Source organism: Amphiura filiformis, unplaced genomic scaffold, assembly GCF_039555335.1.
Source record: "Amphiura filiformis unplaced genomic scaffold, Afil_fr2py scaffold_100, whole genome shotgun sequence".
Classification (NCBI taxonomy): Eukaryota; Metazoa; Echinodermata; class Ophiuroidea; order Amphilepidida; family Amphiuridae; genus Amphiura; species Amphiura filiformis.
This window is the reverse complement of record NW_027305564.1, coordinates 1-21,350: the sequence shown is the minus strand read 5'-3', so window position 1 is coordinate 21,350 and position 21,350 is coordinate 1. Positions and strand designations below refer to the sequence as shown.

At 34.9% G+C, this 21,350-nt stretch overlaps 1 protein-coding gene and 1 long non-coding RNA gene across 2 annotated transcripts; both read left to right on the top strand.

The window, feature by feature from the left end:
* Window positions 1–13,162: 13,162 nt before the first annotated feature.
* On the top strand, window positions 13,163–16,756 carry LOC140144932 (uncharacterized). Its single transcript, XR_011857961.1, has 3 exons — window positions 13,163–13,221; window positions 13,658–13,806; window positions 16,709–16,756. It is a non-coding gene; the product is annotated as an uncharacterized lncRNA (long non-coding RNA).
* A 230-nt stretch (window positions 16,757–16,986) lies between these two features.
* LOC140144937 (medium-chain acyl-CoA ligase ACSF2, mitochondrial-like) lies at window positions 16,987–21,329 on the top strand. The gene is made up of 5 exons (XM_072166734.1): window positions 16,987–17,082; window positions 17,302–17,354; window positions 17,640–17,697; window positions 18,830–18,898; window positions 20,294–21,329. Exons 1-5 carry the CDS (start codon window positions 17,080–17,082, stop codon window positions 20,345–20,347), a joined length of 237 nt encoding a protein of 78 aa, XP_072022835.1. The 5' UTR covers window positions 16,987–17,079; the 3' UTR covers window positions 20,348–21,329.
* Window positions 21,330–21,350: the final 21 nt, after the last annotated feature.

The following is a 21,350-nucleotide window of genomic DNA, read 5'->3' as shown; positions in this document are numbered from 1 at the left end:
TTGCGCAGCTATAATATTATTCTCAGTGAAATAGTGTGGTGAAGTTTGCTTCTGCCTCAGAAGCACTAGTAAAATTAATTTTAAATTGTACCATTTTGAGTCTGGAAGGAGAAAGGAAAACATAATTGGTTGAGAGCCCTCGGGTTAGAATATACTGATGTTCTTTCCGTGCGTAATAATATGACTAAGGTGTGAGAGTGCGCAAATAGATCATTTCAGGTTCAGTTCTAATTCAGCAACACGTTTTTATGCTGTGGCGCAGTTATAAATGTTCAAATATCGTTGTAAAATAGTGGTTAAGTTGTTTCTTCTTCAGAAGCATTAGTAAAATTGTTAAAATTTATGCCATTTCAGTCTTGGGCGGTATTTTGGTTGAGGAATGTTGTGTATAGCGGGAAGGAAGGAATCAACACCAGGTTGGCATGGGGTAGCTAGACAGGGGCCAAGTACTATGCCCTCAGATTTTTCTTGTTCAACAAAATATAAAAAGGAAATATTGTAATCAAGTTTTTATGAGGTTGCGCAGCCGGCTAGTTATCACGTTGAATTCTAGGGTAGGCTGTCCTATTGTATTTAGAGTAGGCATCATAACCGAGTGATGTATACGATATCATAAGCTTTCAAAGCATGACAATGTGTGTCAAGGAATCTGGGACAGTTTTTGGATCATTTTTCTAAAATGATCAATTTAATGTACATAATTATACATATATTACATTAATAAATTCTATTTAGTCTTTCCAATCTTCGGGGTATTTGCCTACTAGAAGATTTGGCGTTGGTTTCTACTGATGCCCACCATGTAATCTAAATATGAATATAATATGAAAATGAGAAAGGGTCAGCCATTTAATTTCTTTTGATATATGTAAGTCCGCGGCTTTTTTTATATTGTCATCGTTAGATGCAGTCTTTATATTCTATCCATTGTTAGATGGAGTCTTTATATTTTCTCTATCGTTAGATAGTGCATTCCCGGTTAAGGGAACTTTTGGTTTATAGGCGCAACTGGCTTTCGAAGTAATTGTTTGGGAGGCTCGGTTACCGCGAGCGAAAAAGTTGACCATAAATCAATAAATATTAGCTGGCTGATTCCAATGAATTTTCTCAAAGCATTGCACGAATAAATTATGCGTTCTTTCTGAATGACTGACAAGAGGTCCAAAATTGGTGTGAGGGTTTCTTTATTTCAGTGTCGTGGATAATTGGAATTAAGAGAATTGACGCACATGCGTTGTGTAATCGCTTATTTCTTCGCAATCAGTCAACCGATTCAAGTAAAATTAGTGCATAAGATGCATAATAAGATGGGCTATGATACGCTGTTTGGATTCAGATGTCTAGCTATATCTCGACTAATGTCCACATTTATACACCCGGTAATTTTTATGGAACACCCTGTACACACAGAGAGGAGCTGCAGACAGCTGTCACGTAATCAGTCTTAATTCTTTTGTCGCGACTCACCAAACTTTATTAATATACAAAATGTAAATCTAAATTAAAATTAAACATTTTTGGAAATACGTAAACTAGCAGACCAGCTGCAAGTATTATTTACAGCTGGTCTAGTAAGAACAATAATAATAATAAGCATCATTTGTTAAGCACCTTTTAAAACAGGTCCAGATGAAACGTAGGGGGGTATGGCAGGTCGACTATGGAAAAAATGCAAATGTTTGCAAGGATATGCCTATTGTTTGTATACTCATGCATTTGACCCCGGCATTTGACATAGCAGTAAAAATATCGTATAAGCTCTGGGAAGATAATGAACAGACATGACAAATAAATAGCACATGAAGACTCAGTTTTTAAAATAATGTAAATGTCAAGCGGGATCTGAAGGGTTTTTTCGTGGCCCGGTTCGTGGAGTCATTGGTAATCAGGTCCTTAAGGGATCTAAAATGAGCGTTTATTGCATTTCGACAGTATTTTTTGTGGGACATGAGAGCACCTCAGACCTATCGAATTGCATTCTGAATACGAAGTATGTCTTTCTGATATCAAATAATTTTATTTTTTGAAAATCACTATATAATACAAATTTTATGACAAATTATAAAACTTTGATATTTTTCAAATTTTTGATATATAACAGTCCTCGAAGTAAATTATATAAATCTAATGACATATTCTTAAAGTGTATGTAGCAGGGAGGAAAAGCCGACAGTCAATTGAAAATTTTGACCTTTCATATTGAAGATATGGATTTTTTTTCCCCAAAAGACCTAATTTTTTTGGTGTTTTGGGGAAAAAATCCATATCTTCAATACGAAAGGTCAAAATTTTCAATTGATCGTCGGCTTTTCATCCCACCTATATATACTTTAAGTATAAATCATCAGATTTATAAAGTTTACTTCAAGTACTGTTAAATATCAAAAATATCAATTTTAATGATTTGCCATAAAATGTGTATTAAATTGCGAATTTCAAAAATCAAAATTATTTGATATCAGAATGACATTCTTCGTATTCAGAATGCAATTCGATATGTCTGATGTGCTCTAATGTCCCACAATAAATACTGTCCAAACGTTCATACCCCAGCCCTTAACAAAATATCGTCAGCCTGCTACGCTAATTACCTAAGTATTTTTTTGTAATTTTGAGAACAAAGTACAAAATATTGTTCAAGCATGTATTTAAATTAAACATATTTATTCACCAATCTTTGCACGAGAACAAATGATAATGATATAAATGAAAGGGATTAATCCGAAATAATTTGGGTGATTACGTAACCAATGCATGAAAATTGTGAGTCACCAGCCCTTAATAATTCTATAACCCCCCTCATATTTTGGGTGTTACAAAATTATAACACACCCACCCACCCCTCTGTTTTTGGTCTAAAAATATTAAGACCCCCCCCCCCCCCATTCCGAAGAAAATGACAGCCCCTTCATGTTGATCATCGTACACTGGTGTGTTGTTTGAACTCACCATGACTGCTCATATTCATAAGTATCAGACTTCAGTCCTGTTTATCAGGAACAGTCTCTGTAGCTCGATCAGTGGTTAGAGCGCAAGCCTCGCCAGCGACACGTCTGGGGTTCAAGTCCCCGCACGGGCAGGTATTTCCGGAGCCAACTCTGGTATATCTGCCTAGGCTATGCATGTCATGTTTCCATTTGTAATTTCATATTTAATTGTGCTAGTGTGCTATGCGTAATTCTTTCCCCTCTATATTAATAGACCAAAAGGTTTGTCAGTAGGCCTAAGTAAGTAAGCAAGTTAAGTAACACACATTATTCAGGTCGATACCATTTTATGACGGTTCAGCAAAAAAATAATAATTGTGTGTGCATTATGGTTCGACCCGCTGACCTTACGATCGAGTCCTTCGACCGTACCCCGCGAGCAATCCCATAACCACATGATAATTATATAAACCGTGTGCCCGGACCTTGTGCAATGATTTCTATCTGCATTGTGCAAATAAGCATTTAAATGATAAACAAGGCTACTTTAACTAAGCAAAATGGCTGCTCAAACATTAACGAAAAGCTACCTTCACGTGCCTCGAAAAGAGCCCTTCATAGGGCTTACAGCGGGACAACAACTGTATAAAATGGCTGAGAAACATCCCAATAAAGAAATGTTTGTCTTCTATGTGGATAAAGAACGATTTACGTTTAAACAAATGAAGGAAAAGGTAAGCTTATGCTTTTGACCTGTCTTTGTATATTTGATCATGATACCATTCAGCACGTTTATTTAACGGCAGGTTCGTTTTGCATACCTGCATACTGCATGTTTTTAGAGTTTCTTAGTGGCGAGTTATAAGCATCAAAATGTTACATGATTGGGCACATATCCTAAACAAAATATAAACACATGATAAAGCACTTTTGTTGGGCAGACATCTCAAAACAATTTGTGATAGATGCTAATTTAGGATGACTGTACAACAATGTTCTGTGTCATGGGTGTGAATTAATTTTCTGGGTGTCGAGTCTGTGTCTCAATTTGCAATAAGCCTAATAATCAGTCTAACATCACCTTAACATTCTCCAAAACAAAATACACATTATTTATGTCAAATATAATGGATGTAGATTTCTAATATCCCATAATGCCTATCTTTGGATCATGCTTAAAAGCTCTTAAACCCCGGTACTACAGGTATAAGGTAGAATGTCGCACTGAATGATGGGACATATGAAATCCAGATTTTTGAGCTATGACTTGACACCATACATAGACCAGGGACATGATTAAGTGATATATAAACAGCAGGCCGATATTGGAAATAGTTAAAATCTAGGAGTAAATCTTTGTCCCTCATTTCGCGCGTGGGATTTTTTTTTTCAAGCCAGCTGATTTTTGCATATTTGTACAAAAACATCCATCCAATTAAATCTACTTTTGTCCAAAAAGCGACAGATTTTACATGCATACATCAAATTTGAATAAAAAAACAAACGGGAAATATTAGAGTCAGTCGGACCCGTACATAGAACAGGGTTTTTGTTGTTGATGATGTTGCTGGTGTTGTTGACTTGTTGTTGGTATTGTTTGGTCGCCTTTATGGGATCATTGGATTCAAACTTGTTTAGGGGTCCGGTCAAGTCACTGAAATGTCCGTGTGCTAATAATCTTCATCTTTCCATTTCAGAGTTTGCAGTTTGCAGCTTCCCTCGTAGCTATGGACCTAAAGAAGGGCGATACCATTGCGATATGGGGTGCTAATCACTGGAGTGGATGATCACCTTGTATGCCTGTATACAACTTGGAATTTTACTGGTACGTATCCTTATGAGTTATTATTTTTTTGTTCATAGAGAATTTATTATATTATTAATTACAGTAATGTACTAACGGAATAATTATGTGTTCAATAACCTATTTTGCTGCCAGCCATGCGAACCCGTTTCGGTATTTTTTTTAAACAGTGTTGTTTAATGTTTTGCATGCTGCTCGTTATTACCTTTATTTTTACTAAAGGCGAATCATGTAACCAATCTACCTTTTATTTCTATGATTTTTCAGGTACCCTGAGGTTAGAGTTCCACATACAACAATCATCACCCTCGTGAATAAGGTATTTTAGATATCACACGTAAACTTCGTTTTATACAGAATACCCCAGGCATCTCGCAACACATCACATTAACAAAGACAATTAAAGCAAACACACAAAACAAAGTAACACATTGAAATTTAAACCAATATTTAAAAATCATAGAAAATGACATTTTTTTCGACCGAAAAATCATTTTTACAACTAGATCTAGATCATTATGGTCTACATTTATCATACTTAGCAAGCATCGGGTCGACGTTATCGATCCTAAGATTTTAAAGTATCAACAAGATTAATTATCTTGTTGATACTTTAAAATCTTAGGATAGAATTTGTAATTTTCAGCTGCAATGTAAGGCCATAGTTCTGATGCGATCGCCTTCCGATCTACTGGACAAGGCTTGTGAATGTTTTGCAGAACTGAAAGGTACTCCGGCTGAACAATTTAAATCAGATAGGTAAGATTCTTAATAAAGTGTTACTGTATATGTTGGTAACATTGCGTGTTAATTCGACGTTAGTCAATTCAAATAACATTTTTCCTTATTGTTCCACTGGCAGGATCTATATAATTTGGTTTTGTCATAATTACTTCTTCATAAACTTTGTTTTAATACGAAATATTGAAAATCTTTGTGATGGTACAACATGTTCTATCAATCATGTGTGTTTCTTTTTTGTTTGCTTTTAGTTTATAATAATAATTTACATTCATTTACATATCACTTTTTCATTCTTGTAACAGTTGTCCACATTTACAGTTCGTCATAAATTGTGGTAATTCAAAAGGAAATATCTTCTGGAAAAGGTAAGTCTGTAGTATTTTGGTTACCTTATTTACTTTTAGGTCTATATCGGACCTTTTATAGGTTTCTACATTTTGATGTAAACATCTCAACAAAAAGTAACTAACCCCCTTTAAATAATAGCCATTATTCAAAAACGGGCGATATTCCAAATCTGGAAAATGCGTTAGAAGCAGAATTTATTTCTGCGCATTTTGACACCTCATTTGTAGCAATTGTCTAAATTTTGACGCCGCAGCGTAAATTTAAATCAATGTAACCCAAGATTTGAAAGTTGCAGTAAAATCTATTGATTTGTATTCAGTTATAATGGAAGGAAATCTGTGTAATGATATCCATGTTTTGTATTGTTGTAAGTGCAACTTTCAAATCTGGACCTCACTACATAAAATTGACAAGTGTTTTATTGTTTTCTGGGCTATCGTATCAAATGAGGTGTCAAAATGTGCAGAAACAAAGTCTGCTTCCAGCGCATTTAGCCCGTTTTTGAACAATGGCCATTATTTAAGGGGGTTAGTTACTTTTTTGAGATGTTTATTTACACCGGATTTATTTTTAATTGGTTAGACAAATTAATTTTTTTTAAAGCTGTCTGTATGAATTGCCGCCCATGCAATGCATTAAGGGTAGACGAGGTATTGTTAAAAAAAAAAACAAAAAAATTTTAGTTATCTAGATCAATATATTATTGAAAAATAACACCTTGATGCTTTGCAAAAGTTCATTTTACAAATTCTTTATTTTGCAAACTATCTTAATTTATTGTTGTTAATGAGCTATGTACGTTTTACAAAAGTGTTGTTGTTTCAGCCCTCTTTACCACATAACTCAAGAACCACAGGACCTACAAAAGTATATCTGTGATATTTCAATTCTTCTGCACGGTCGCTATGAATTGAGCGATGCAGTTTTAGCCAAAGCTCACTACCATTCACAAGATGCTGTGAATTACCAAATCGCAACAGTTAAAAATAGTTAATAACCTTAATATATTAGATTTAAAGAAAAGCTGCAACTATTGATATATCCACAATATGCAGGGGTGTTTATAGTTACGACGACTTCATTGCACTTGGTAACGAGACTGATATTAGCAAGGTGGAGGAAATCTGCAAGTCCCTGGATATTGATGATCCATGTTGTATGTATTTTACATCTGTAAGTCACAGTGTTTATTGTGCTAGGGGTGGATGTGTGGGGTTGTAGGTATTCTGTTCATATTGGTAATCCTACCAAATGCAAAATAAAAGTGAATGATTGTATAGAAATAGGTAAATTTAGAGTTTTCAACAATAGTGTTGATTTGAAGTGCACTTCCCTGATTTGATATGATGTAATTGATTGGTTTATTAATTGATTGATTGATTGATTGATTGATTAATTGATTGGTTGGTTTATTGATTGATTGATTGATCGATTGATCGATCGATTGATCGATTGATCGATTGATCGATTGATTGATTGATTGATTGATTGATTGATTGATTGATTGATTGATTGATTGATTGATTTAATGTAATGTAATGTAATCTAAGTGGTTCCTTGTTATGCAAATGAGACATTTTACGCTCCATAGCTTCTTCCAGTCAACCATTGTTTAATAATAAACAAACACTTTTGCTTCATTTCACCCGGTATTTCATAGCAAAAATTAGTGGAAAATAATACTGATCCAGAATTTTTGGACAAGGCTACAGCACTAGCGGGCAATCACCTACACACTACTTTTTCCGATTTACTTCTAATTATACCCTAGCATTTTCTGAGATACCCTACATAAAAATTCTGAGCCCCATTCGCCAAAAAATCAAGTTTTTCACAATTCTTTTGTTCTTTCCGGACGATGCACCCATTCATATAATAAATAATGTACTTCCACACAGCAATTTATATCAGAGTCCCGTAGCTCAATGGTTTCGGCGTTCGACTCCGGATCCGGGGATCCGAGTTCGAAACACGATGACCAACTGTTTTTCTCAATATTGTATTAAACAATAATTTTATTGTCATTAATCATGGATAACACAATTTTAATCATCCAGTGCTATTGTGATATTATTTTTTTTTAATCAAAGCAAGATGTTTGATTCTCAGGTTTATTATTTATTATATTAAGGGCCTATTTAAAAAAACCTATAGTGCAGCCGCTAGCAGAACAAATAATAAAAGAAATCTCTTTATTACTTTCTTTATTTATTTAAGGGATCCAAAATGAGCGTTTATTGCGTTTCGACAGTATTTTTTGTGGGACATGAGAGCATCTCAGACCTATCGAATTGCATTCTGAATACGAAGCATATCAAATAATTTTCATTTTTAAAAATCACAATATAATACAAATTTTATGACAAATTATAAAAATTTGATATTTTTCAAATTTTTGATATATAACAGTCCTCGAAGTAAATTATATAAATCTAATGATATATTTTAAAGTGTATGTAGCAGGGAGGAAAAGCCGACGGTCAATTGACAATTTTAACCTTTCATATTGAAGATATGGATTTTTTCCCAAAAGACCTAATTTTTTTTGGTGTTTTGGGAAAAAAATCCATATCTTCAATACGAAAGGTCAAAATTTTCAATTGATCGTCGGCTTTCCATCCCACCTACATACACTTTAAGTATAAATCATCAGATTTATAAAGTTTACTTCAAGTACTGTTAAATATCAAAAATATCAATTTTTAATGATTTGCCATAAAATGTGTATTAAATTGCGAATTTCAAAAAATCAAAATTATTTGATATCAGAATGACATTCTTCGTATTCAGAATGCAATTCGATATGTCTGATGTGCTCTAATGTGTCCCAAAATAAATACTGTCCAAACGTTCATACCCCAGCCCTTAAATCTGAACAACACAACAATCTGAATAACACAAGAAACTAGATCAGGTTACCAATATTTTCTCATTTAAATAAAGTTCTGTCCTAACACGGGCGATTCGCATGATAATAGGACAATAAAACATGTAATATGTATGAATGGTTGTTGAATCGATCTAGAGACCTGTCCTCTGTCATCTTCAGCTATCGTAGAACTGTATTCCTACATGACTCAATTGTTATACCGTTCCGGTTGGTTTGTTGCATACACTTTATAGGTGTGAAAAATTGTTCCACTAATATGGAAGGCCAGCAGGGACAAAAACGTATCCAAAAAGAGACAACCAAATATGGAAGGCCATTAAAGTCATACGTAAAGACAAATTAGCAAAGCGGCAAAAATACACAAAGGCCTATTGAAAGGAGGGACTGTCCCCACCACGAAAGACCGCCAACAACCGCCGCTTAATAGGGAAATCCAACTAGATTGCCCCGCAGGGCTACAAGCTTTAACTATAAATTAACCCCCGATTGAGGGTAGGGCATGAAGAATGAGGGAAATTAAAACTACAAACCGCGAAAGACCGCCAACAACCGCCGCTTAATAGGAAATCCAACTAGATTGACCCGCAGGGCTACAAAGAACTATCAACCGCGAAATTTGGATATCCAACTAGATTGCCCCGCAGGGCTACAAAGAACCACACACCACGAAGTATAGTTATCAAACGAGCTTAAACTATAAATTAACCCCCGATAGAGGGTAGGGCATGAAGAATGAGGGAAATTAAAACTACAAACCGCGAAAGACCGCCAACAACCGCCGCTGAATAGGGAAATCCAACTAGATTGCCCCACAGGGCTACAAAGAACTATCAACCGCGAAATTTGGATATCCAACTAGATTGCCTTCGCAGGGCTACAAAAACCACAATCATTAAAACATAATTATCTTGCTAAGTCGTGGCACTTCGACGCTTCCGTAGTATAAGCCCATAGTTTCAATTTGAAGTAAATCGGACTGACTCTGTGTCTCGCTGGCATCGTCAACATTGGGTATGTGTTGTTCATATTTACATTTTCTTAGTTGCCTTGAATAATTAAAGTATATTAAAATGTATATGTATCCCTATTAACATTACAGTCACGCGGTAGCAGTGACCAGTAAGTTTTCAAAATAAACGGCTGATAAAGTTTTATTAAATTATTTACTGTCATAAATCAAGGATAACATAATTTCAAACATCTATTTTTCGTTTTATTCGTTTTATGGAGTACTTCGTAACCCGATGACTTTCCAAGCTTAGAGCTGCTTGGCTACATTCATAAAAGAATGAAAATCCACCAAAAAACGTTGACAACGTAAAGAAAGCAGCAAGTTTAAAAAGCCCCACCTCGGCTCACTTTTTGAAACTTGGTCCCATTTTGAATATCGGTGTTTTTAACGTTTAAAAAATAGCATCATTGCCATTAACATGCCTACTTGTTATTCGTTTAATTCAATCATTGGTCATGAACTTAATAATTATTATAAAACAAAACATATAGGATATTGGCCAAGAACAACATAATGACCTTTCTGATCGTTCCAGAATGCTAACAACTTAATATCGCATCGGCACATTAAAGATACATAACACTTCTGGATTTTTTTTTTAAGTTGATAATTATGACAAAGATTAAATCAGTATCTTTTACAAATGGGACCAAGTTTCAAAAAGTGAGCCGAGGTGGGGCTTTTTAAACTTGCTGCTTTCTTTACGTTGTCAACGTTTTTTGGTGGTATTTCTTTACAGAAGCCTTGAAAAGAGTCTTCCACACGACTACACGGTGCGGACATAATATCAGATTAGTTGAATCAAAAAATTTAATGTTGATTGATTGATTGATTTAATGTAATTGATTGATTGTTTTATTGATTATTATAGGGTAGTACCGGAATACCTAAGCCAGCAGTGCACTCGCATCATTCCATTCTGAATAACGCCATGACAGGAGGCTTCAGAAGCGATGTCAACGTCTTGGACTGTGACTGGGTAATGAAAAAGTAATTTGTTGGAAAATAAGAGAAATGAATTGCAACGGTCTTTGCGATTTGTGTCAAATTAAAGATTTTGTTATTATTATAATGTGCGTAAAACAAGCTTGATAATTTTGACATTATAACACGGATGAATGAATGACGAAAATGGAACACAACATATTTGGTTTTGATAAACTAAACATTGTATTGCCCTTCACTAGAAGTTACATCATTCCTGTACATTGCACTATTAAAGAACAGGGGTAACCTGGGTCGTATTTCTACGATAGAATTTTTACATTGTGATAAGCACCCGCACCTTTCGGATTAAAAAAAAAAAAAAAAGCGGTATCGTATTCAATCTAGTTTATTACACATACTCAGGTGATGAGTGCAGGACTGCAGGCTGCTTATCGCATAAGGCAATGCATTCAGCATGGTCAATTTGATCTTGTTACATCATTACTTCTACGGCGAATTCTTGTTACTGTTTGCAGGAGTCTCTTCGGCTTATGCAAGTGGCCACATTCGCAGCCGTTAACAGTTGGCTTGGGACTTACCTCCCTATTGTTAGAGGTTCTACGTCTATCGTTTTATTTCCAACATTCAACGCACATATTATGGCAGAAGCACTTCAAAACGAAAGGTATTTGGTTTGCTACATGTAGGCCTAAAGAGGCAGATGTTATCTTTACGAGACATCATTTGAATGATTGTTGTAGTTTCTAGGCAAAATGGGCTATCCCACATGTTGGTCATTTTGAGACATTTGCCTTATACGTCCAAAAAACAAACGGAAGTGGCAAATTTAAGACGTCAAAGAGAGCAAAAGGGCTTATATATGGCCCGTAAATCAAACTTACTTCAGTTCGAATTCACAAACATCGAACACTCACTACTTTGATGATGATGACTTCAATAACTATTTGTTGACTTGATTTTTTACAGAGTAACATGCGGCCCGACATTAAGTCACCACGTTCATGATCTCGTCAATCTACCGAATATTGATTCTTATGACTTCTCTAATTTTAAACAAGGTAAAACATATAGGCCTTGTCTCTAACAACGTCGCTGGGCGGGAAAACACTCACAAGTGCATACACATTTTGATACCTAACTTAACTGTTAATGAATAGTGCTTTTTATTAGTTGTGTCTTCTGTCCGTGCAAAGACACGCATCAAATTTGCTTTTTGTTACTGTTCCGTATTTGTAAAATAGGTCAAATTGAAAATGCACATATTAATGAGGTTTTCCCGACCAGCGACTACAGAATAAATTTGCAAACTTCGACGAATGTACTGTACCAAATGCAAAAAAAATACTACTAAAGTATAAAGTTTTAAAATGTCCGAGATGATCGGAGAACTGCATAATTTGTGGTATATAGTGTGAATTAAACAAAACGATTTATAGCGCGCTACGTTGACGTTGATTCGCAAGCCTCAGCACACTGTACAGGTCGTCGCTCACCACTACTACCCCACACCATTGCATATTACCATTAAACAACAACCCAAGTACTTTGCTACTTAGAAGTGCACACCCTAGACATTCCACAATTGACCTACGCAGCCAGGATCAGCTTCACATGACTTGTACGGGTTACATGGAGACAATTAGCAGTAAGATCCTGGTGCAGGGGAAGTTTCATGCTAGCTCTATTTATCCATGAGAGCGTACTAAACCACCACCAGGATTCGAACCCGCGTTCTCTCGCACCATAGTCGAACGCCTTATTGAGCTAACTTGACAATCATTAACTGAAATAATGTAATTTCCTTTTTTAGTCAGCATAGGTGGTAGTATAATTCCACACAAACTAAGACAGAAGATGGGCAAAATAGCCACACATACAACGGTAAGCCAGCATATTTAATATGTTCATCTTTATAATAGGACCAAGGTAACAATACAGTATTAGCATAAGCACTGATAGTTTATTGAATAGAATTTTGGCTGTATTTTAAATTAAGTGAGAGGGAAAAGAACATCATCCTGATCACGAAAAAATAAGAACAAAACAAGAAAATATGAAATGAACGACACTTTCCTTAACTTAGTGATTAGATCCTGTTTTATTGAGCGATCGATTTTAGTTATTTCATCTATATTGTACACTGTTGTTAGTTAATATGCGTCTATATCGACTTGTTGACTAATATGTGATGCGATCAAGCAAAATCAGTCGGAACTCGGCAATAATACATTTTCAGTTTCTTATAGGATAGTAAAAAGGATTTACAAAGCTGGATTTTGCAGAAACCCCCATTGAAATTGAACAACCAGTTCCAAAGATATGAGCAATTAAAGCGATAGGATAACAAAAGGAAATATTGCCTTTGTTTGGCTATATCTCAAAATCAATATTTCCGAGTTCCGACTGATTTTGCTTGATCGCATCACATATTTGCTTTTAATAGAATCGCTATGGCATGGCCGAAATTTTACTAAGTCATTGTGGAGCTCCTTTGGACCCACCAGAAAAAATAGCAGATGCCGCGGTTTATCCCACAGCAGGCCTTGAGGTAAGAAACTCAAGTCTTGTTTTATATTTTATCCTATTTATTATTATGCCAACTTTTAAAAGTCTTTAACAATTCCTATACCATCTTCGTTAAATGATTCGTTTACTATGCATTGGTTCGCTTCAAATTCGGTAGTGATATCAAAGCTTTTTGCGGTTTGCCGCAAGCGTGCCGACAAACCGCCCAATTGTAAGAACGCATGTACGCTCTTTGTGATTACGTTTACGCGCGCGATTCGATGCTGCGACCAGCGAAATACGAAATAAAGAGTATAATCATGGGAAATTTCAATATCCTGACACGTAAGATAACAGAGATGTGATGATGGAGGTGTTTATTAATGAAGTCGGCAAAGATGAGAAAGGGGACAAAGAACTGAATTTTGTTGCTTATTATCGGCCACCATCAGACCAAGCTTTTTGTTTTACTTATGCAGACAAAGATTGTTGATGATAAGGGAATTATTGTTCCTGTCAATACTGTTGGAAACCTTCTTGTGCGGGGTTATACCAGTCTCAAATACTACCTTAACAATGACGAGAAAACAAAGGAAATTAAAGATAACAATGGTTGGATTCATACTGGGTGAGTCAATATTAGTAAAGGCCAGTGATGAATGAAAAACGAAACATTGTGAGCAGTACACCTTGGAAATGACACAAAGGGTATTTACCCTCTCAAAGATGTCAATGAAGAAGAAACTTTTTTTTTTTTATATTCTACATGTACAGCCTACGCTCTCAAAAATAGATGAGAAGAAGTGACATGTCTGTTTGGGACTGGTGACATACCATGGCAACTAACCCAGCAAACACAAAACGTTTTCGACATCATTCGCAAAAGGTTATAAAAAGGTTGTCTGAAAACATTTAAATGTCGGGTAATAGAAAGGGTATATTAAGGATATAAAACATTTTAATAACATTAGAAAAAAATTTTTGATAATCTACTGCCCAACAAACACAAATGTTTTACAGAAAACGTTTAAATGTCGGGTTATATAAATGGCATAAAAACGTTTTAATAACATTCCAAAAATATTTTTTTAAACTTGATACAAAACATTCTAAACAGAATGTTATTTGGAGTTTTAAGAACGTTTTCATGACCTTTATATAACCCGACATTTAAATGTTATTAAAACGTTTCGAAAAAACATTTTAAGAACATTTCTGTGTTTGCTGGGTGCAAATATGTTTACATATGATGTTATTTAAAAGTATTGACAAAATATTTGGCAAAAAATGTTTGCAAAAATAGTTTACAATAACATTTTGAAAACATGTTTAAAATATTGTTGTAGTGTGTTTTCATACAAAACGTTTTAACACGTTTTCATGACCTTTATATAACCCGACATTTTAATGTTATTAAAACGTTTTTACCTAAACCAAAAGCCAAGATGTAACTTATTTAAAAGGTTTTTAAAACGTTGTTGCACTCTTGTTCCGGCAGTTAACAGTCGCCAAGTATAAGAAGAAAAGTTTAAGATTTTTAAACAATTAATGTTCAAAGGCGTGATTTTGCGCTTAATCTGCAAAGTTTAACGTATGTTAAAAGACTGTTAAACTCGAGCGTATAAAGGTGGTTATTTTTTGTTACGTTAAAAGGCGTTAAACTGTGCAATGTTTAGTGGAATTGTACTTTACCTGTTTAACGATACATCTCGCGCCACGGAATTTTAACCAATTATTGTTTAAAATGACAAAAGCAAATGGCGGCCACGAGTGAATGCTGGTCGTGCTGCTTATGGTATCCTGAAACTTCGTTCAAATAGGTAGGTTTGAGTCAATCAGGTTGCACCAAACTCGAGATTCGTTTGATAAGTTATGCATAGACATCATTGAGACATAAAGGATGGATATTGATGCGTTCATTTGCTAGATTGGGATTGACATTCTAGCGATACTGTACTGTACTGTTCTACGTGTACGGTACATGTATATCACCAATGTGTGTACCGCGATGTTCAGTTTTGGGCATACGCACAATAGCTTACAATGTAGACGAGATGCATTGAAGTATCGGTATGCTGGATACCGTATCGAGTGTGTGAATTTATTAGCGTTGATGTATTGTATTTTAGCATTGTATCGTAATGCATGCGAGAGAGAAAGGCTTACTAGATTTTATTTTTTTACTCGGATACATTGCCCGGATACATAGCGGGTTGAACTGATAAAAAAAATTAAAAAAACTTTATGCATGAAATTGTATTTTTGAACGAATCTCACAGTTGACCAAGATCTGATGACTTCAAATCTATCATGAATTATGTTTCAGTATAAAATTTTAAAAAAGAAAGAAAGAAAGTCCCAATCATAATTAAATCCAATACAACCATTGATTAAGCAGTTGTATTTCTTAAACAATCCTTAGATAAAATAGAACATATAAATCATTATCTGTTTAGAGTTATTAAGCAAATATTGATTAAAAGACCTTAAACAACCTAGTTGGTTAAGCACTTAAACTTGAAGCTGGTTAAAGTGCTATATGCATTTATTGGTTAAAAGTTTTAACCAACTATTGATTTGAGCCTTAAACAACAAGAAAATTAAGTGCCCTTAACCAATATGTCGACGAGAGGACCACGTAACTAACACGAGTTTAAGATTGATTAAGATTGTTTAAGACTTTTTTAATTGGCGAAATAAGAGTGTGTGTTTGCTGTAAAGTTGCTCCCAGAATAAAAGGTTAAATAACACGATAGTACATATAGTTAACACAATAACGTAAAACCTCGTCTACAAGCATATATATAGAGTGTATTTGATGAAAATTACAACAACACAGCTCAAGATATGCCAATACAATACCGTAAAATTCCGTCTACAAGCATATATATGTCTCTAAACGAGGTTTTTTTGACACAAGAGACAAGAGGCAGACACTCTCAACAAAAACGTTATTGGAGTTTGAACAACTATATTACTGATAAAGGCGGCTGTACAAACATGTATATTTGTAAGACCAATCTATTGCAATGTTTTGAGAAGGGTATTGGCCTTTCATATATTTCGTTAAAAAAAACCCTCGTTTAGAGGTATATATGCTTCTAGACGGAATTTTACGGTAGATTGGTCTTACAATAATACTTGTTTGTATAAACTTGTACCGGTTATTTATTTGCTCAAACTCATTATGTTATAATTCTGTTGATGGACGGTGTCTGGATTAATTTACCTTTCACCAAAAGTACTATGTATTATACTTGTAGACGGGATGTTACGGTAAATAATGTAGCAGTTCATGAAACGTGCAGCCAAAGTGATAGGGTTACAACTTTTAAATTTGTACCTTACATCGGTTTTAGTTTCATAACTTGGTTATTTCTGCAGCATTTGCCGTCACTGATACATGAATTTCAAATTTTAAAAAATCCTTGCGGTCATGAAGGTCACCTGGATTTTAAAAATCGATCCTCACCTTATTTATTACGATACACGACTATAATAGTTGACTTTAATATTCATTTTCAATTCAGCGATTTAGCGATGATGGATCAAACAGGCTTTCTTACAATAAAAGGAAGAAAAAGGTAGGAAAACAGGGTATCCCATGATTTGGCGTTCTGTAATTATTATATTGAAGATCGCCTTTTTAATGATAATATTAATTCTTTCAATTGTTTACGATTCTTTTGACGTTTAGAGATATATCGCGATCTTTAAATGAATATTTAAACTTCATAAAAACATATTCCACGGTTGTATATCTACACTTCAAATAAAAGAAATATTTGACATATATTCTCTTTTTCACACTGTGTAGGCAAACATTCTCAAGGAAGGTGTCAATTTGATACCAGCAGAGTTGGAATCTGTGTTGTACAAACATTCTAAGGTACACGCAGCAATGGTACGTACCCAAAACTGCAACGATTTCATTCGATTTTTCTTAGTCAAGATGATAAATATATAGCAACAAAAAGCTAGCCCACTTCATCCGTTCCAGATTTTTAATCAAGGAAATTGATCGAATAGTTTTTGGATTATACCAAAATGTCTTGGGGGACATACTTGCATTTTTGAACCGTGTACTATTAATACACCAATGTTGCTATATTTGGCCATATAGGTAGTGGGATTACCCGATGAAAGAGTGGGCGAAGAAATCTGTGCTTGTATCAGGTAAGATTTTTGATTTTAGTTTGTAACACTTATACAATTTAATTATGAAATGATTATGTGATCGATCGAGCGATCAATTGATCGACCTTTCGATTGATTACAGCAGCACATGCAGAAAGCTAAAAACACGAGTGCATACATGTGGTAATGTGATAAAACAATAAATATGGTGCAAACATATTTGTATGACTTCTCGGACAAAAGTCAAATGATTAATTATATTGTACAAAGATCGATGCCAGATTTTATTACCAAGAGAAAATTTTGAAATTATTATTATTTCAGAGTTGATAAGACTGCTTCACCTACTGAGGATGAAATCCGGGAATTTTGTCGAGGAAAGGTTTGTACTTCAAATTCCTAATTCATCAATCAAAAAGAATTGGTCCTAAATCCTAATCCTGTAGAAAATCAGATCATCGGAAGTAAACATTTTTAAGTCGTCATTTATTGCAAAATTTATGGCATATTATTCAAAATGAAGTAAACTCATATTGCGCTTTTGTACAACATCTACGTTGTAAAAAAGAATTGTTGTATTTGCTTGCACCAAACCCGAGTTATACTTATTTGTATAAAACCAAACTGCAACTACGACGGTGTTGCAGTTTGTATGGATATCTCCTCGTATAACCATGATAACTCTTATAACTCGTGTCACTGAATTCATAGTCTTCCAGATGGTTAGACTGAAACTTATTTGGAAAATGTTGACACTATTAGTGTCTATTTGCAACGCATGCCTTACTCTATAATTAAATTTTTTACTAGCAGTTCGCGGTCTTCCGGACCCTGAGGCTTCAGACTATCGGATCATTGTAATCAAATGATTCAAAGCCTGCCTACATTCTTATATTGCTTACTTACGTGTACTTGACATCCGATCAGCTGTGGGAAACTGAAGACGAAAGAGACGATGGACTTCACGCGGACCCATATTTCATGAAAATTTGTTGCCGTAATTGAAATATCATATTGTACTTGAATCCATACTTTGTGTGCGCAATATGATGAAATTGAAATTGAAAAATTGAAAAAGAACTCTTGAGGCCCATCTTTAGGTCATAATGTAGGCATTATTGATCGAAACTACTCCTACCACACAACTTTATTTTGCATTTTAATATCACGCTATACCAGTCAACATATTACTATGGGTTTTCAGTAAGCAAATACAACAATTGTTTTTTATTTAGACGTTTCAATGATATATTCATTTACAGGTGATATCTTCGTACAAACATGAGTTTACTTCATTTTGAATCACCCTGTATAATTAAACAATAAATGTCGCCTTTTTGGTCAAATATATCGTTCACGTGGAGAAAGGGAATGGTCCAGACGAGAAATGCCAGGAAGGATTAATGTAACATATTAATGATGCTCAATGCGTTCTTAATTATTTTGTATCCATGTATAGTTTTCTATGTATGCCTAATCCCTAATCAATATTATTATTATTCTAATTCACCTAGGTGCACACCCTGTTGATTCCAAAGTACATTCTCTTCTTAGACGAATTTCCAACAACTACAACTGGAAAGGTGAAACAATAATTTCATTGTTTTCTTGATGCTACGGTTGTAATTGTTTTGTTTTAATATACTGATTTCAATTAGCGTGGTGGTGGTCTTGTATTATGCACATATTGGTGTGAACAAATCAATCTACAAACACACAAAGTGGATTTTTGTTTTATTAGATAGTGTTGTTTCTGAGATGTCTCAACTATTTTTGGATCAATTTTATCCAGCCATACTTCAGTTTCTTGGTATTTATAGTCATTATGCAAGGAGGAGAACGTCTGTAAATCCAGGGGGGGGGGGGTCTTCAAAACGATTTGTACGGAGATCTAATCGATTTCCCCAGTTGTGATATATAGTGATCGCCCCGTTATTGAAAAAAAAATACATCATGCAGTTATTGTTGCCTACATGTATGCACACAACACAGGGGCACTCACAATATGCAATTGACCCCTACTGGTAGCCCGGTGTTGTAGATATAGGAGATAAACTAGTTAGCGTCATATATCAAAAAGTATAAAAGCTATGATTAGTAGTACTTTAGTACTTGCTCTATGTTTCAATTTCTTTTCTTTTTTTCAAAATATCTGAATTTTCAACCCGGTACAAGCTTTAATAACGGGGGACCATACATTTGTATGAGAAAGAAATCTACCATTTATATCCAAACTCCCGTGTTATTCAAATGCACATGTTGCTTCACCGGGCCGTCCTGTACTTTCTGATGTCAATCAAGTATTGTTTGTTCTCTACATGTCAAATTTTAAATCATTAGCATAGTCCCTCTAATAACAGGGGACCGCCTTGATGAGTATTGACAGCAAACCAGTGAAAAATACCCCAAAACTCAGTCAGTGGAGCTTCGCCCGTACATGTCAATAGCGTCATTATCGATTGGATTAGTCGACCGTAGCGGACAATTCGATCGCTCATTGGATTAATATTATCACGTGGTAATAAGCTTGCATTGGACAATTGATTACTATAATGGTTTAGTACTGCATATATCGGTTTAATCTTCACTAAGCGGGTTTATGGCTGGAAAGGTCACGATGAATTTGCCGTGGACATTTCATATGTACACATGTAATAGGGACATATATACCTAAGCACATATCATTATTATGAAAAGGCCTACTTCTTGCACTCATGTCCTATAACAATGTATTCATGGGCCAGGAGGGTTCGTGATACCAACGGAGGGTACATGATGCTGTTAATAAAATGATATTTTATACACTTCAGACATGTACCTTTTCAAAAAACAATGCTAGAATTTGTATTCAATTTAGTAGCATACTCCTTTTCCCCCTGTTCGGCCCATGGACTAACGTTGTCGTTGAGCAATATCATAGGCTATAACACAACATTTGCCATGAACATCGTCTTTTTTCTATTTATCTTTCTTTTCAGTTTTCACTTATGGAAGTAACACGAATCGCAAAGGAAAAGTTCAATGTGGAATAGCTGGTGGATGGGGTCAAGGGTCAAGGGATCAGGCGAATCCTTCCAGCTCTGGCCCTCCAATATAGAATTTGCAAAAACGGTTCCAACATGTAGCCCAACCATGCATACTGTGACATGATTTGGTAATAATAATGCAACCGGAAGGTTCATAATTCTAGGTGCATAATGTGACGTGCCCTGAGTAATTTAATCTGATTTTTTTTCTATCTCATGAGACATTTTGGGGAATTCCCTCTCATGCATCAAATTGATCAAAAGCAAATTGTATCATTTTTAATTTTGGATAGATGCACAATTGGGAAAATCCCCTGTGATTGTAAAGTGAATATGACATCATATTGGAATTCCCCACAGGAAATGATGTAATGTGAAAGGCTAATACTATTTACAATTGTTCTTGGGAATTCCCAGATTGCACATTGTGAAAATAGTAATTGACTATTATATATAATGGGATTTTTATTTGGTATATTAACAAAATAATGTAAACATAATTCTATAGTATTGTTGTGGGCTAGCTACTATGCTAACAGTCTATGCCTTCAAAGAAAGGAAATTGCGAACCTGACATATCTAATGTAGTCAATGTAGTCTATCCAGTGATATCGGAGAAGGTCTAGAATACGTCAAAGTGCGTACCTCTTCTTAAGAAAGGAATATATAATATAATGTTGTCGACTTGCTAAAGTCTGGTTTATGAAACAACACATCTGTCAATGTAAGTGGAAACAAGGAGACAGCTGCAATGCAGACCTGTTGTCCATTAGAAATTGTGTGAAAGGTGAAAATAGCACCATTTTGGAGATAAAAATGGATATAAAAGTCTTCTGTGGACTTCGCTGAACAGTGATCTTCGTAGGACTTGTTAATCAGGATATACTTCAAGAACATTAAGAACTTTACAATCAACAACAAGAAGAAGGCTGCCGGATAAGTAACTTTGCTAAAGATTGTATGTATGATCATGATGATTGATTGTATGTCTTTATGTTGACTCACAGAA

Coding starts and splice junctions, on each gene's coding strand:
- LOC140144937 (XM_072166734.1), top strand. Junction 17,698..18,829: donor GGGAATTTTGTCGAGGAAAG/GTTTGTACTTCA, acceptor TAATTCACCTAG/GTGCACACCCTGTTGATTCC. Junction 18,899..20,293: donor CAACAACTACAACTGGAAAG/GTGAAACAATAA, acceptor CTTTCTTTTCAG/TTTTCACTTATGGAAGTAAC.